Raw genomic sequence first — 16,704 nt, 5'->3', positions numbered from 1 at the left:
CTCTTTTCCGTAAAAAGTAAGCATTGGCTTCACACTCAGGGTTCATTTTGTGATGTCTGTAGCTGCGAAAAAAAAATGAGCCATTATTTTCTCTCCAACTTGCAGGTGAAATCGCACAACGGGCATAAGAACCGGAGCCACCTGGAATTTCCAACAAACTTCTTCGCGCCGCGAGCCTCAATACCTTTGTGCAACGGCCGGCTTTCACGCAGAGATTCGTACGAAGGTGACATCTACGATGTAGAGATAGCTGTGACCAAGCCCATGGTGACCTTCGACCTGGACAGCTTGGACAGCACCACCATCTGACCCCGCTATGGCCATGTCGGCTTTGGAGTATGCGGGGACGGCGACACCTCTCGACAGAAAGCGCTTCCAATCGCGAGAAGACTTCAGTACAGTCGGGACCTCGGGCCATGAAAGTTGAAGCCTTGGTGTGTCCTTTGGCAAGCCTCTGCCAACGCCGGATGACACCGCTTCCAAGTTCACACAGGGTTTTGCCCTGCTCCAAGAGAAGTCGGAAAGGAGATGTTTCTAGATAGGTTAATTATTTGTGCCCGTGATCAAAAAGATCGTTTGGCTGCTGCGGAATTGACATCAGAGCCGACAGTTCTTGCTGTTTGGACTCACGTTGTCAACTGGATAAAGATAGCTCGCATTGACTGCCATAATTTACAGATGCATCGTCCATATGGTTTGTTGGGCGAAAGCAACGGCCGGCAACGTTTCGGCTAAGGCAGTGCGGCCAGCCAATAGTGATAGCTCGCACGGTCACAATAATTTCGAGGCACTCCGTGGTGACAGTGACCTCCTGCGCGAATGCCATCAGCTCGGACACTTGACTTCCTTCTAGGAATGTGCTTGTAGGTTTCACTTGCTTTGTGGTGCCCACGAGACTATACAACCTGTGTTCCTTAGAAACTATGTAGCCTTATTAAGACGGCACGACTTCTGACACCTTCATCTCACCTGACACTCGAACGTTTACTCGGAGGGTTGGAAAGACGGAATCAGGGACAAAGATGATATTACAATTTATTTTCGAGTGCAAGGTTAGATAACTCCTCCAGCCGTGCTTTGTGCGCGATCGTTCTAGGTTTGATTTTTTTTTTTTTTTTTCAGTTGTGGCTGAACCACAACGCCGTTGAGAAGGAATGCTGCTGTGAACTTCATGAATGTGAGCTATGGCTAACACGTGCTGGCTTCTTGCGGCTATGAGATTGCAAAAACGGACGGTACGCTGTCGTGATGTGATAATTAGTTTTAACTAGGCGGAAAGAAAGCTGCGGAAGTGATGAGTCTGCTGTCAATGCTCCATTTCACAGTCCTTGAACTCATTTCAGCGTGCATGGCTATCTACCGGTATGCGTGGATGTGTGTTCAGTGTGGGGACGGTGGAAATTACTTTTCATTTGCTGCCATACAAGCGAGACGACGGGACACCCGGTAGCCTGCGAAGTTCCGGCTGTGTTGTGATCTGAACAAATCTAGCGTGCAGTGGGCAAGATTTTCATGTCGTTTATCGAACACAATATGTGCGTGGTGGATCCTCGGAACCTCTTTGCCGTGTTGACAACAACGTTGATTTGACGGAGCCAGTGCGTGCACCGTGTGTGACTTGTAACACTGACCCTGCTCCTGGGTGCGGTCGGCCATAGAAGGCTTTCGGTGACTGTGGATGCACATTGGTGACTGTGGACGCACATTGGGGTTAAGCAACAGTGATGCAAACTGCTGCTGCAGGACTCTCGTTCGTCGGGTACAGAAAAACATAGGTGTATCACTTTAGGCGTACATAGGCGAATTGTGATGTGGTAAATTGCGCTGTAAGTGAAACGCATTGGTGGTTTGGCATGTGCGATGCACAATCTGGAAAGCATATTGAGGGTAACCTTGCGGTAAAGCAGTGGTGGCGCTTATGGCCACCTTGTGGACGCCTCGTGTACTTGACAGGCCAGGCACGCCTGAATGTCTATCGCGTTGATGTCCGCAAACCGCGAGGACGATGTACCGTAAGGAGAAAGAGTTTTGAATAGCAGATGAACGGTGTGATGTGAATGCACCTTGATACTGCCTCGAGGTGCGGTTTTTATGGCCAATATTTGCTGTCGTTCTGAGTGGGGCTGTTCACAATGAATATAACATACATCGACAGTATAGGCAGTCCGTAAGGCAGCGCAAATATTAATATCAGCCGACGCTCCATATGTATCGAGCACTTAGCTCTTAAGCGCAAAGAAAAAAATGTTCCTGGTTAACATAGTGCCTGGTTAAGATAAATGAGGAAAACGAAAACAGCCTCCGACTTGTTAGGAGAGGCAGTTAAGCAACCCACATGTGACAAAGAAGAGGGCATTTTCTAAGCACAGACTGATATGTGAAATTATATATTTCTTATTGAATGGCGTCTTGCTTCGACAGATGTTGCAAAGTATTTTTGCTGTTTTTGCTAACTGGTCTCTCTCGGGACGAGCTGTACTTGAAGCGCGCTGTTATGGCGTCTTCCCGTGTCGGAAGCGGGGCAAGAGTCTCAGAGTTTTCTTTGTTTTCCCCCAGAACTTAAACGCCGGTTTCATCATCGCGCCCATAACCGGCCTTCTGAGATAATAGGAGTGTTTTGTACCGCGAGATTTGTTCCTATTTTCCTGTAGCAAACCTTGGCGGCGCTATCGTTATGCCTACCTAGCAGGGTTTGCGTGCCTTACAATTCAGAGGACACTCAATCCTTCGAAAGATAAGAGAACGAGTGTGCGATGAATTCAAGTGTTTAAAGCCGACAAAATTAGTTAAAGTCGGCTGTTCAGATTTTTGCTAGACATGAGTTACTCCGCTTCACAAACTTTTTTTTTTTTTTTTCAGTCCTTGTTGACGCTCACCGTGCTATGCCGATACAATAGAGCGACCGGAAAGCGCACATTACATATGCGTGTACATAACCATTTTCATTCCTACCACAAGAGGGTCATCGTCAATGTCATCGAATAGTTAGGTTCGTTCGCTCTACGTGAGAATGTATTATACCGTATTGTTTTTGATAACAGTATCTGTAAATATTGTGTATTAGTTCTTGAGCCAATCCACTCACAAGCGCATTACAGCGTATACAGACGGAGGCGTTTTGTGTACATAGTTTTTTTTTCCCCTGTTAAGCGCGACACGTACGAGTTGTGCAGTGTTGATAAAACATAAATGTATATATCTTGTATATGCGTGTGGAAAATTGTTCGGTATGCATAGTTTAGAAATAAAAGGGTAATATCAGGTTCAAGCGCTTAGTTGACACTTTCGACAGCACCAGCTCTTCGGAACGAAGCCACATGAACGGTGTATGTACACAAGTGATATTGGTCAAATGGGTAACATGAGTTGAGCCCCAAATGATTTCAGTAATTATTGACTATATTTAATGCAGGCATCTGTCGCTTATATAACGCGGAAATTAAAGGGGATGCAAGGGGATTCAGAATAGCTGCAATTATCCGGACAGTGAAGGTTTATGGATTGTCGAAATGCTAGCCCACTAAGGAATACACCTCGTACAGCACTGGAGCGGTCTTGATACAGGGTATAGGGAAGAATTGGACCACGCATATGCGGGCATGTCTAGTGGTGTCCATAGCATGGTTTGAACTCTGATCGGCCATGTGGTTAACAGATAGTTATCTTAGTGCGCTACTCACATGGTACAAGTTAAATCTAAAAATGTTATCCAGTCTTGCAAGATAGCATTTTAAATGGGGAGGTAAAGAACACAACTGTAGTGAGAGCCCTGAAGCAGGCTTTGGGGTTTTAGAGAACAAAAAGCAGCGTTAACCAATGCGCATCAGGATTGGCTCACAAAGCAAAGTATATTGCGGGCATTGTCACTGTTAAGATTGAGATACCTAGATCAGCGGTGTAGCTGTGTCCGTGATTTCAATTCTACATAGCAGTCTGCTCATTGCTGATATTCCTGTATAGCCTTAACTCTAGCGAATTACGGTGTGTAATTCCGGGTGCCAAAAAGCTCACCAACCTACGAGTCATCTCTGTGATTTGCTGTCAACAAGCAATTGGCCAGCTGTTACAAGTTGCACTCTTCTATAACCACAGCTCGAAAGGAAAAATCAAATCCCTCACATGCGCACAGACGTGAAACTCACAAGCTTTAAGTAACCCATATGCTAGAGCCACCTAGTGGGTACAGTTACAACAACGCATGAGACAGTTATAAATACGGTTAATCGCGGCAAGTTGACAGTTAGCCATGCTGTGGTTGATAATTAAGGGAGACGCAGAAAAGACTCATATAAGAGCTTGTCTGCACTGACAATAAGCCTGGAAGTCCTAGATGGCATTCCCGCATACGTACAGTAGTGTCACTGTGTAACTCGAATGCTTGATTCATGAATACTGCTTCTGTACTGCCTGAGTACTCTCTTGAGTGCTGCTTTGTCTATGCCATGTATCACGGCCCAGATTCAAAACTCGGCTGATAAACGTAATCATACACCGCAGCTAGTCCTAAGCTTCAACTGCCGTATAGTTACAATTTCAGGAGGATCCGAGCCTGCGTACACAGAGATTCGCAGGATTGCCCCTATAATAAACTTCCCCTATGTTTTAGAGGCATCTAATGCGAAGTGTGGACTCGCACACGGTTATACGGGCTGTTGAAGGTACTGAAAGCTTGTGGCGAGCATGGGTGAACGTATAAAGGGAGAGCAGCGATTAGAAGAGCGAGGAAGAAGCGCGCCGGTACAAACGATCTCAGACGAAACATTGCGCCTTATATACTGTTGACGACTGCGGGTGATTTTGTGTCATATACACACATCATAGCCAATATTGATACATGTGTATACAGTGATGTGCCTACTGCACTTGTTGTGCTCCGCGCTCGCTTGACGTGTAAATAAAGCCTCATTTTAACCCTGTTTTACGGGACTCCCGCTTTCTTCCTTTTTTTCCTGCGGCGACTGCATGGATGGCAATAAAGTAAAAGGGAAGGCATCGCGCTTCCTATACTTAGGAGCCAAGGCTACGGGGGAAGGCAAATCTTTCCTGACGGTGTTACTGCACCAAGTAGTTCAGACATATCTGGGCCTCAATTATGGTTACAACTTTCTTTCTTTCTTTCTTTCTTTCTTTCTTTCTTTCTTTCTTTCTTTCTTTCTTTCTTTCTTTCTTTCTTTCTTTCTTTCTTTCTTTCCTTCTTTCTTTCTTTCTTTCTTTCTATTTATTTATTTATTTATTTATTTATTTATTTATTTATTTATTTATTTATTTATTTATTTATTTATTTATAAGACATTTGCCTAAAAGAAGGCTGAGGCTAAAGGCACGGTCGCCTGACGTGGCCTCAGCCTTGACACTGAATCAACAGCTTTCGAGCGGCCAACTACGCAGAAATATGGAACACGGGAACGAATGCTAGTGGTCTGAAAAACCTGGTAATATATATATGTTTGGGACATTAGTGCTCCGTGCACTGAAGGGGACAAAACTGGCTCGCTGGTTCATGCAGACAGATGAAGTTCAAGCTCACCGAGACTGGACATACTATTCTTCTCGCTTATTTCAATTCTTATGCATTGCTTGCGCTTCATTTCTGTCATTATCTTCGCAGTCATGAGACCTGTGGCGCAGATGGGATGTTCCTTTTGAGTGTTGTTGAGCCGTATCATGCTTACTGCATTATTTCGTAATTGGCGAATTTTCGGTAATAATGTAAGTCAGCTTCTGAGTAACGCTTGTTTTCCAACGAAAAGACCTTCCTCGTCACTTTCTTAGTCGTTGCAGGAACGAAAAGCTGCACCACACCCCTTAAAAAACATTCACACTTGCGAGTCGCGGTCGTCGCATGCTCCATTTCGGTCGATTAGGTGGTTTACAGAACATTAATAAAGCAGGGAGAGACCGCAGCAAATCGGCAAAACAAGTGACATGAGAGGAGCGATACGTCCTCTCTTTCCTTCATTTTCTAGGCGCAGTATCAAACCACTGTACCCTTTGAAATTCTCTCCAATAGTGGCTTGGTCCACTATAGCGACATTTATGAGCACAAAGGGGAACTTGGCTCTCTTAGTTTCCACGAAGAGTGAGAGAGGTCTCAGAATGAGACCTAAATTTGGTTGGAAAATAAGCTTTGCGGAGAAGTTGACAGAGGAAAATGTTTCACAGGTGAGTCTCGTCCTTTATTACGTCATGGGCTGCTGTGGCAGCCCGCGTTACAACACTGCTCCGTACTACCGTTTTTCTTCGACGGAAGCGCTTCTGTTTCGCGTAAAAACCCGCCTCGTGCCGCACGCGCACAAGAAGATAGCGGAGCGTCAGTATCGGCGGCGCCATGATGTTTCATAGTTAATAATAATAATAATAATAATAATAATAATAATAATAATAATAATAATAATAATAATAATAATAATAATAATAATAATAATAATAATAATAATAATAATAATAATAATAGGTTCGGAGGAAAACAAAGGCGCAGTATCTGTCACACTTGCTATGTGGACACCTGAACCGCACCGTAAGGGAAGGGATGAAGGTGGGAGTGAAAGTGGAAAGAGGGAAGGAGGAGCCCCGTACTGGAGGGGCTAGGGAGTAATTTCGACCACCTGAGGATCTTTAACGTGCGCTGACATCGCACAGCACACAATAGATCACGTTTTTTTAAACTGTTGGGAAGGAGTATATTTTTGGGATGTATTGCAAAGAACGTTAATGCAAGATTTTCCGCAGGACCCGCATGACGTTCGGTACTTATCTTAGAAAGTGAGGATGGGGTACCATGTGATTTAATTATGCTCATGGGCCTCCACTGTATATGGCGCTCAAAAATGACGGGCTACCATACGATAAAGATGCACGGCCTGCCGGAATTTATTTTCGGGAAAGTGTAGACAGGTTTTTGGCAATCCAGAAAGCTACAGCAGAACCTCCCGAGTGGCTCTCAAGGCTTAGAGCCTTTGTTGTGTATGCGGGAATTTTAGTGTGTCACCACCACGTGACAATATCAATCAGGGCACATACTTTAAATTTGTGGGGCGAAACTCTCATTTTAAGAAGCCACCTTTTGCGTTTGCGCAAAAAAAAAAAAAAAAAAAGTGGACAAAATCCATTATGAAAACCCGGCAGCCACCACAAATAGCCGCGCTTAAAATCCATATTTAAGGTCACGGAGTTTTCCCGTAAACGCAGAAGATCGCTCCTTCAACTGACGGTTTCGCGCCACAACTTTAAAGCACGGGACACTTTTGAGAGTCAGTCAGAGAGGCAATATGCCACTGACAGGTGATGCCGAATATCGATGACAGAGCCTCTGATAGCGCATCAGCCCATGATGCTTAGAGTGTTCACTGTGACTGAACTGCAACGGCGCCATGTTCCTCACTAGGTAATAGTTAAAGAAGTCCAATGTACGATATGTCCAGTCTGGAGAGCAGACGAGACCCCGTTTGTGTCGTGTATAGCAAAAAGTTTTTTACTATTACTCAGAGAGAAAGCTGGCACCCCTGTCTATGCGGGTCTCTTAAAGAGCGCTTCTGCCACCATGGGCGGTCTGAGTATATAATATGCTGCTTCGGTATCGAGTCAAGGACCATACCTTTTGGTCAAAAATTCGCAACAACAAAAAAACTTTTTACAGGCACAGGTGCCCTAACATTCAATACGTTAGCCGTAAAGTGCGAGAAACGAACGGAAAATAATCTAGATGTAAAATCTACCCACAATGATAGACGGCCTCTCTCTTACTGGCCAAATATTGCTCAATGTCGAAACCAATCGTTTTAGCGCTTAACAGGTGCACTTTTCAGAACAAATATTTGTTTGTTTGCTTTTATTTTGTTTTTGTTTTCGAAGATATCACTTCGTAGAACTTCAAGATCTATTTCATCAACGTTTCAGAAAACCAACATTCTATTGGTGTCGCCTGCTTTCACGCTGTCGTCACTATTGTTTTTGAGCGCTATTATCGGCGCACGCCAAGGACCAATTACCATTTCCTGACACTGTGCGTGCAGAATTTGCAAAATAAAACCTGAAATAAAAAGCAGGAAGCTGTCCTACCCCAAACAAATTACGGTTATGTCCATGTTCATGTCAGCGCAGAATGCAGATATTTCCCGTGAAAGTATTCATGAAGTCGCTTCTGCATGCAACACGTGGTCACAGCCTGCCTTCAAACTCTGCGACTAACCTAACTGTCGGTTATCGAAGTACCTTATGGTTCTAAAATACATATTGCTTCATAGATCATCAATCGCAACGGTAGCGACTGACGCATGTTACCTTTAATGGCCCAAACTGAAATTAGCCAGCAACACTTCAAAAATTTGCCGCAGACTTGTGATTACCATCCATCTTCCACTCTTAACCATAACTCAGAAAGTTCCAGCACGGATCCCCAAGAGCAGCTATTATGTTCATTCTTCGCTGTATGTTGAAGCATTAATTTACAAAAAAAGAGCGTTTTCTGAATGAGTAATGCCACTCCCTGCTGCCGAAAAGTCCGCCTGTCCCGTCAGGTAGGGCACCTGCCTATTATGCTTAAGGTCTATTCAAGGCCCGTTCACACTTGCGACTAGCAGCGGTCGCGCGACCGTTTTGGTCGAAAAGCGACAGTCGCAAATGGTCGCATCGGTCGAAAAGCGACTGCCGCGGTCCGATCGGGCACTGCTTGAATTTCCAGTCGCTCGACTACTAGTCGCAAACCATTTCACCAATCAGCGAGGTCCCGGAGTACTCGATCGAGCACCTTCTCAATGCAATTAAAGGATACCCCTACCTTTTCAACAAACGGCACCCGGAATTCAAAGGCAGGGAGAAGGAATATATGGCCTGCGAGGAAATTGGAAAGATATTCAGACTATCCGGTAAGTACCATGAACTTTTGAGAAATAGATTTTTCACGCAGGCGCAACATTTTATATTGACGGTGATTGACACCGCCTATACGTCGTCGGCGTTCTCCTGGAAACACGAGAGCGCGGCATGCGCACCGGCTCGCCTGAAAAAGCTGAAGTGTCTGGCAAGCGGCTGCTACCGACGTTCGCTGTCATCGCCCAGCAGCTCTCCTACTCCCAACTCGTTCGGAACGAGAACAGAACGAGAAGGAGACTGTCGCAAGTTTGAACATCGGTAGTGGCGAGCTCCTCTCCTCTGGTCCTCATCTAGTCGCAAGTGTGAATAGACCTTCACACTTGCGACTCGCGAAGGACGCGCGACCGGCAGTTACATGCGACCGGAGAGCAACCGATATTCACACTTGCGAATGCGACTTGCGGGTTGCTTTCCACATCGTGTCTACCTTGACTGTACACCACATACCGGTAAAGTAAAGCTAACTTACGTTCACGTCAGCTGAGCCGCTGATTGGTTTAACAGTTTGCGACCAGCAGTCGCGCGACTAGAAATCGAGCAGTGCCCGATCGGCCCGCGGCAGTCGCTTTTCGACCGATGCGACCATTTTCGACTGTCGCTTTTCGACCAAAACGGTCGCGCGACCGCTGCGAGTCGCAAGTGTGAACGGGCCTTAAGAGCTCTCCTCCTCCCGAGACTTGACCCCTCCACACGCACCCTAAAGCCCCTTAAACCCACCCTACCCTACCCTGCCCCCTGGCGACGTACACGGAGAGGCTACAACACTGCACGCTCTCTCGCATAAAATATCCGCCCCCAGCCAAGGGGCTATCCAAAGGGGAGAAAGTTAGATGGCGGCGCCTACAGAAAGGTACATACCATTAACTATAGCCCGTTTAAATACAATACGCCCTCTGCGACCCCATATGCAAACTTTGCGAGGAGAAGCTAGGCCAGCACCATATGGTATGGACCGGCCCAAACAATCCATCTGGGGATCCAAATGCAGTGCCAGCTATTGAAGGGTGGGAGGCTGCCCTATCCAACTCCGCGGACTAGAGGCCCAAAGAGCCCTCGTGACACGCGCACGGATAGCTGCGGCAGCCGCTGGAGTGGCGGACTAGAGACCCCCCGAACACATCCCTCGCCCTTAATCTCAAAGGTTTTCAGTCAGTTAGCGACCATAGTGATTAAGGGGTCATGAAACTAATTTCGGAATATAAACTGTTCATTGCATCTTATTTCTTGATGTGCCAAGCAACTAGGCCTCAAAGTTTCAGCTCCATCGGAGATGCAAATGTTGTTACGGACGAGGAAGAAGAAGCGGGCAGTGGCGCTGGCAGGAGCTCTCGCGCTAGGCCCGCCAACATTCCTTAAAATCACCTCACGGTCATCGGTCATCTTTTCTCGGTTCTTTATGTTCATCGGCTTAACGCCCCGTAATAATATTTTTAAAAGTATTATTTTCGTTTGTTCGTGAACAGCTTGCTGATCTGACAACCGGCGCAGCCGGTGACGACATAAACCGACGCCGTGTCGTCTGCTGCATGTTCTGTGCACGAGCAACGCGTCAACCACGGTTACGCGAAGCCGCGGCAAGCCGGTGCGACGGACCAAACAACAGTCAGGCCGCTAACCGCCGCCAACTGAGCTTTTCGATCTCTGGTAGCGCTTTTAATCTAGGAAACAGCGACGTCTACGGGCGGGATTCAGGTGCACGTCGGCGCCCGAGTACGAAAGGCGCACGAGCTGGCCCTTTCGAACCATGTGCGCATTGTACACTGAAACACGTTTCAAAAGCAACACATAAAATCCGCAGTGTATAGAGTGCCGTCCGACGGTGATTCGAGTCGGACGGTGATTCGAGTCGGATTCGATTCGGTGATTCGCAGCAGCAGGCTGCGGCGCGCTATATATCAAGGCACGCAATACCCCACCCCGTCTGAAGTTTACACTGCTCGTTGTCAGACCCAAGTCTGGCCCCAGCTGCGTCATTAAAGGAGACAAATAAGCTCATAAGGCTGACAGCAGCATCGCTTACCGCTACGGTGCCGCCCGCGAGCGCGGCGGTCGACGGCGCTCTGGCCGTCTGCTTCTCCCTAATCGTCGATAGCCCTATATAAATTGATTCGCATCGAAGCCATAGTGGACAGGACTTCGTAGTCAATCACCGATGCGTTGTAGTAAATGGGCCACTCGATCATGAAACTTGCTTACTCTCAACCCCACTGCTTCGTAGTCAAATGAATATTTTTTGTGACGTCTAGCAGCGCAGTTATAGAACACGGGCACCGCACCGGCGGATGCTGGCCGTGAGCAAAAACACCCGCCGTTTTTGCTCGGTGTCGAAACTCTTCCTTCGAAGTTCCATGTCGATATAGTAAGCTACTGCAAGCTTGATGTAGGCATGCTTGGTTCACCACACTCCAATTGCCAGGTAGCGACGCGGCGCGCAGTGTGTTTCAACAGCACCAAATGTGGCCAGCGCTACTGGGTTAGTTTTGAAGCAGCCGTCAGGCAGTCGACCAAGGTGCTTGACAATGTCGCAGTAATCATTTTAGAGCTAAATTTCTAACACTTCATGTACAATCCTGGCTCCGCCTCGATTACCTTGAAACCGGACTAAAGTCAAACTAAACGCACCCTCCAAGAATAACAATGTGTACCATGTATGACTACACATAGGAAAGGAAAGGAGGAGTATCTGTCGCACTTCTCGGTTCACGCCTGTACAGCACTGTAAGGAAACGGAGGAAGGTGGGAGGGAAATAAGAAAGAGGAGCCATATAGTGAATTGACTACGGAGTAAGTGGGGAACATTAACGTGCACTGAAATCGCACAGCACACGGAGGACTTGCGTTTCACCTCCACCGAAACGCGAAGAGCAAAGGCGTCCGCGTGCTATGCAATGTCAGCGCATGGGAACACGAACACGACCGCGCTAGAAAGGCTGCTGAAACACCTGAGCAGCGATAAACCAGACTAAGTGCGAGGCTTGTCATGCACGAAAGGAAGCCAAAATCGAAAGGCTTTGCAAAACCAAGCATGCATCACTATCGATCGTTAAAACCAGGTTATGTGGGGTCAAAGCTCAGCCATAAGCTTATTTTTTGCGGTTTCAAGCCCATTGAGGATGGCTTCAAATGTTTTTGACCGCCGATATACTGCCGCATGCAAGGATTCCGCCTGTTCGCCACGCACAGTATTCATCTTAAAGTTGCTAGCTCGCTGGCAGTGAAGCTGCGTACGGCGCTTGCATACTAAAGTAACTTTTCTCTTGAGGTTTGGCAGCGGCACTTGCCTGGTGTGGTTGCGGAATTGTGCAAACCCGAAATCGCCTCCACCGGATCAAGGAACCAAAAACCGCCAACTTGTTCCCACACAGAGCAGCGGTGGCGTCATCTGTTGTCTACTGAAAAAAGGGTCTCGGTGAAGGCGGCACTTTTGAATATGCGTTTGTCTATTGAGTATAGATGACACCACATCTGACATTTCTTAGCCCCACTGCGGTGGCCCTAACCACGATGGCCCTAATATAATGCCTAGAATATACTAGCCTTAACTTCATTATACACCTGAGCCCTATTCACGCTTGCGAGTTGCGGATGGTGCCAGACCGGTTCTCGCATGCAACCTGGGAGCCGCTCAGCAAGGATGACCCGCGGGTCGCTTTCCGCAACCTAGAGACTTTATACCGCATCTTAATAGGCTACAATACCCCTGAGCCATCCCCCCGCATCTGCGGAGCCCCCCGAACTCCAACCCCTCCCTCGAAATATGGATCCCGAACACCACAAAGGTCGTCGCGCAGCCCGGGCCTCATATCTTTCTAAGCAGTACTCTGAATGCTAGGACATCATCTACACGGATGCTTCACATAATCCAGACAATCCTCACATCGGCACTGCCGTCTTCACGGACATTCGCCGCTCCACATTCAATGCAGCCTCCATCCAATGCACTAGCATTGCCGAGGCCAAATGCCTGGCCATCACACTCGCTATCGCACGCATCAGTCTGTTGCAGGCTCAACACACCACGATATACACAAATTCCCAAACAGCATATATCGATATATCCTGCGAAGGGCCCTCCCACACTCATCCACTAGAATACTGTCTACACTACCTAACCCTCCCAATCCCATCACCATCAGATGAGTGCTTGGGCACAGACATCCTCGGAATGAGCGCTCTCATGCGTTTGCACGAGCACTGAGTTTCCCGGCGCCGGTGGATGGCCTCCCCAAACCTTCAGCATGCATCCTCTTCGAACCTCTTGACTACACTACAATTGTTCACCACTATCGTTGTTGCTGCGTCGCGCATTCGTAACCACATCACACTCTGAATCACATCGACAGCACGTACAGGCGACAACTCCAGACACATTCGTTCCCATCTCCTCGATTTGCCCACATCTTTTCACCCCACGGTCTTCCCATCATACTGCATCTCTTGCAACGCCACCCCACCTACTCGCTACCATTATCTATAGGAATGCTCAGATCTCATTCGCGTTCCTCCCATCAACCCCCCCCCCCCCCCCCCCCCCTCTAACTGGGACGCCGCCCTTCTGACCACGCAATCCGCAGTACAACTGGTTGAGCGGCCGCTCAAGAGCGGCCAAGCTAGAGGGAACAGCCAGAGGGCTCCTGGACTAAGCGGCCCTCCTAGGAGTGTCTGCCTTAATTTTAATTAAATAAAGCTTTTTCTCCTCCTCCTCCACCGCAGAAGACTTTTGAGGTGACTTGAGAATCAACGATTCGTTCTCTTCCCGATTAGTAAGCGCCACATGCTTAGCCTGCTCTCATTCCTCTCACGTAAAAAGTGGACATCACTGATCCTCGCTCAGACAGAGGCTTTCAAAATGTGATCATCTTTCGTATAAAAATATTTTAAAAATTCTTCTTTTCGGCGTCGCAGTTGGCGTAGGCTACTTAGTCAAACAGCACATGAGGAACCTGCATCAACGACACTGGAACGAGTATTCTGGAAGAACAGATGACGACTTATCAAAACTTCGTGCTCGTCTTTCTTCTCTCCTTCCACTTCCCCAGTGCAGAGTAGCAGACCAGATTTTAATCATTCCGGCCAACCTCTCTGCCTTTCCTTTCAATAAATCTATCTATCTATCTTTGTGCTGCTCGGAGGCAACACTTTGAAATTTAGCAGCACTTGTCCTTCAGTGTTTCTAACCCTCCCCGCGGATGTAGAATCACTTTGGGGAAAAGGTGCTTCAGTTAGCCATCAAATATTGTCTGAACAGCGTCAGGCTTCAAGTGAAGCGCGCTTTCTCAGGAGGAAGCTCGTTCACTACTCGATTCAATCCCCGTGATACTGTAGGAGTGCTATAGAGCACTCCTTCAAAGTTCTTGCTTATGATGGTGACCGCTCCTACATAGCGGCACAAAACATGTCTTTTCTTTGCATTGCTTCAGCCTCCATACAGAACTCTTGTCGAAGCTGCTAATGGGTAACACTGCATACATAATGCCAAAACGGGAAAAGACACAACTTCCACAACACCCATTCACAGCCCGCCAAAATAGGCCAAGCTTCTTCACTGCCTAGTGCAGCGCTGGCACCGTCCCGTGCGCTTGCGCTGCCTGGCAGAAACTATGCGTATTCGCGAGCGGTGTCTCCATAGAAACACATGTAAACACAACTTACCGCAACATTTTTCTCGGTTCCGCAGCGTTGAACCCTTCTCATTTTCTGGTGAACGTCTTGTATCAGGCCCCGACATCATGTTGCATGGCACACTACATTCCCTTGCAAGTGCTGCAAGTCTGACGACTCACGGGACCGTTCACAGCACGGTAAACTGACCGCGCACAGTTACAGACGGCAATGCACCACCGGCACTGTCGCTAGCAGACGCTCCGGAGCTGAAGGCGGCCGCGATGGGTATCGCCAGCTGCGCTGTCGTCTGCTGCAATGCGCGACTCTCGTTCGGTCCGTATTGTTGTACGGCGTATGACAACTGCCTTTTAAATGTAATTCTGTCTAGGATGTATCACTTGAGGAACAGTATTATCACGCTAATTTACTCCATGCGGCAGAATATCAGACTGTAAACAAAACTACGTGATTCGCTACATGAGCATTTTGGGGGTGTCTGGATTCACAACATAGATTATTCGGGGAGTTTTAAAAGTAGACCGCCTCAGCAATGACGTAGCATACTTCTTCAAAGCGCTGGCCAATGTTTAACGACCGGCCACCACTTCTGGTGCTCTGCGAAACGAGAAAAATATTGCGGTAAGTTGCGTTTACTTATGTTTTTATGGGTGGGTCGCCCTCCCAACTCGCACTCTCCATACGTTTCGCGGTGTTTTAATAATACTTCGCCTCGGTCATGAGATTTCATACTTTCACGATCTATTCTAGGATGCTCACGGTTACTCTGCACCAAATAAGGACATCATAGGTGTCTCGTGAAATGAAAAAACTGCTTATAAATATTTCGGTTCCATGTATTCATATGGGCGCTAACCCCATTTTTCACCCCCAGTCAGCTGCGACGCCCCCTTTGTTTGTAAACACGGTGATGGTCTATAATCGTAATCAGATAGGGAGTGGGCTGTTACGAGTTTAGTTTCAATTTTCCCGCCATAACGTTTCTCTTCCTCCTCACTGCGCGGTTTCTCTATCTCTCTGTCATGTCCCTTCAGTTTAAAGCGGACACTTTGCTTTCCTAACCGCGCTGCTGTATTGTGGCAACACCATTTCGTTACGCTTATAATATGCATAGTAAAGGTTTAATTTCCTTGCATTCTGCGACCTGTTATCTGTTTGAGTAGTCACTACAGGCCTAGACGCGTGACGTCTTGTTCACTATAGTCATCGCAGAGAATGACGGCGTCTTCTTCATTTATTCGAAAACTTTTGATATATGTTCGACTAACTTCTAATAGTTTTGAACACGTAATATTTGACTTCTTTAGCGAATCGAACAGAACGTTACTTGATTCGCTGTTCGAAAACTTTGAATAATTGTACACGCTTACCGCCCCTACTTCAAACAAGACAGATGCTGCCCTCTCGGCGCTAATTCTAACATTAAACTACATGCTCCCGCAGTCGAATCGCCGTTCCTTTGAGACTAATGTGCTTCGAAAACCGTCCCGACTTCCATTAGGGGTCACGAAATGAACTGGTTTACTGGCCAAACACTGTTAGCTCTAGTCCAGCGTATACAAATACACTCTTGAAGTCCGCTTGCACGCAGCGATAAGGGCAAATCAACTCACAGAGAAAATAAAAATGTCAAATCTCCCGCCACATAGTATGGTGGCGCCGTCTTTAGTAAGCGCTCATAAGTACATACTGTGGTTCCTATTTCTATCATTTCTCTCTTAATTTCACTGCATAATTAAGGCAGCTACTTAAGAACCTGCATGCAGGTCAATCTTATCTAAATATACTTTCATTTTTTTTAGTATTCAAAACCAAAATATTAAGCTAACTTGTCCGGCGTAAAAGTAGAGTTGTAAACTGTCTTAACAATACCTATAACTTATAAAATATATGCAGTTATACCTTATAAAAGTGTACAATATTAAACCAGCAGTTTATTTGTGATATTACGAGCAAAACTAGCTATATCTATCAATTTAAACAGAGGATTAGTTGCAACCATGCGCTGCAGATGGCAGCACAGCATCAACAAATTTGCGCGCCTTTTTTTTTCTAAGCGTCGTCTGCAAGTACGACGAGCGGCAGCCTTTAACGGCAATGTATGAGTAGAACGAAACTAAACATCAAAAACCCGTAAACGATAACAAAAACAGGACGCCGCCGCCGTGGCGAAGCAACCACGTGTTGCGTGGAAATCGCTTCGTGAGTGCC

General features: G+C 46.9%; 1 protein-coding gene across 2 annotated transcripts in view; it reads left to right on the top strand.

The window, feature by feature from the left end:
* LOC146175544 (open rectifier potassium channel protein 1-like) overlaps window positions 1-4,919 on the top strand; it is a 100,557-nt gene extending 95,638 nt beyond the window's left edge. For both annotated transcript variants that reach the window (XM_084581943.1, XM_084581942.1), the window contains exon 7: window positions 106-4,919. In XM_084581943.1, the coding sequence (XP_084438069.1) occupies window positions 106-309 (204 nt within the window). In that variant the 3' untranslated portion in view covers window positions 310-4,919. The remainder of the gene's footprint in view (window positions 1-105) is intronic.
* The last annotated feature ends 11,785 nt before the right edge of the window (window positions 4,920-16,704 follow it).

The sequence above is a fragment of the Amblyomma maculatum genome, chromosome 10 (genome assembly GCF_055883805.1).
Source record: "Amblyomma maculatum isolate TAMU_Amacu chromosome 10, ASM5588380v1, whole genome shotgun sequence".
Classification (NCBI taxonomy): domain Eukaryota; kingdom Metazoa; phylum Arthropoda; class Arachnida; order Ixodida; family Ixodidae; genus Amblyomma; species Amblyomma maculatum.
Note: the sequence above shows the minus strand (reverse complement) of the source record. Positions and strands in the feature narration are given on the sequence as shown.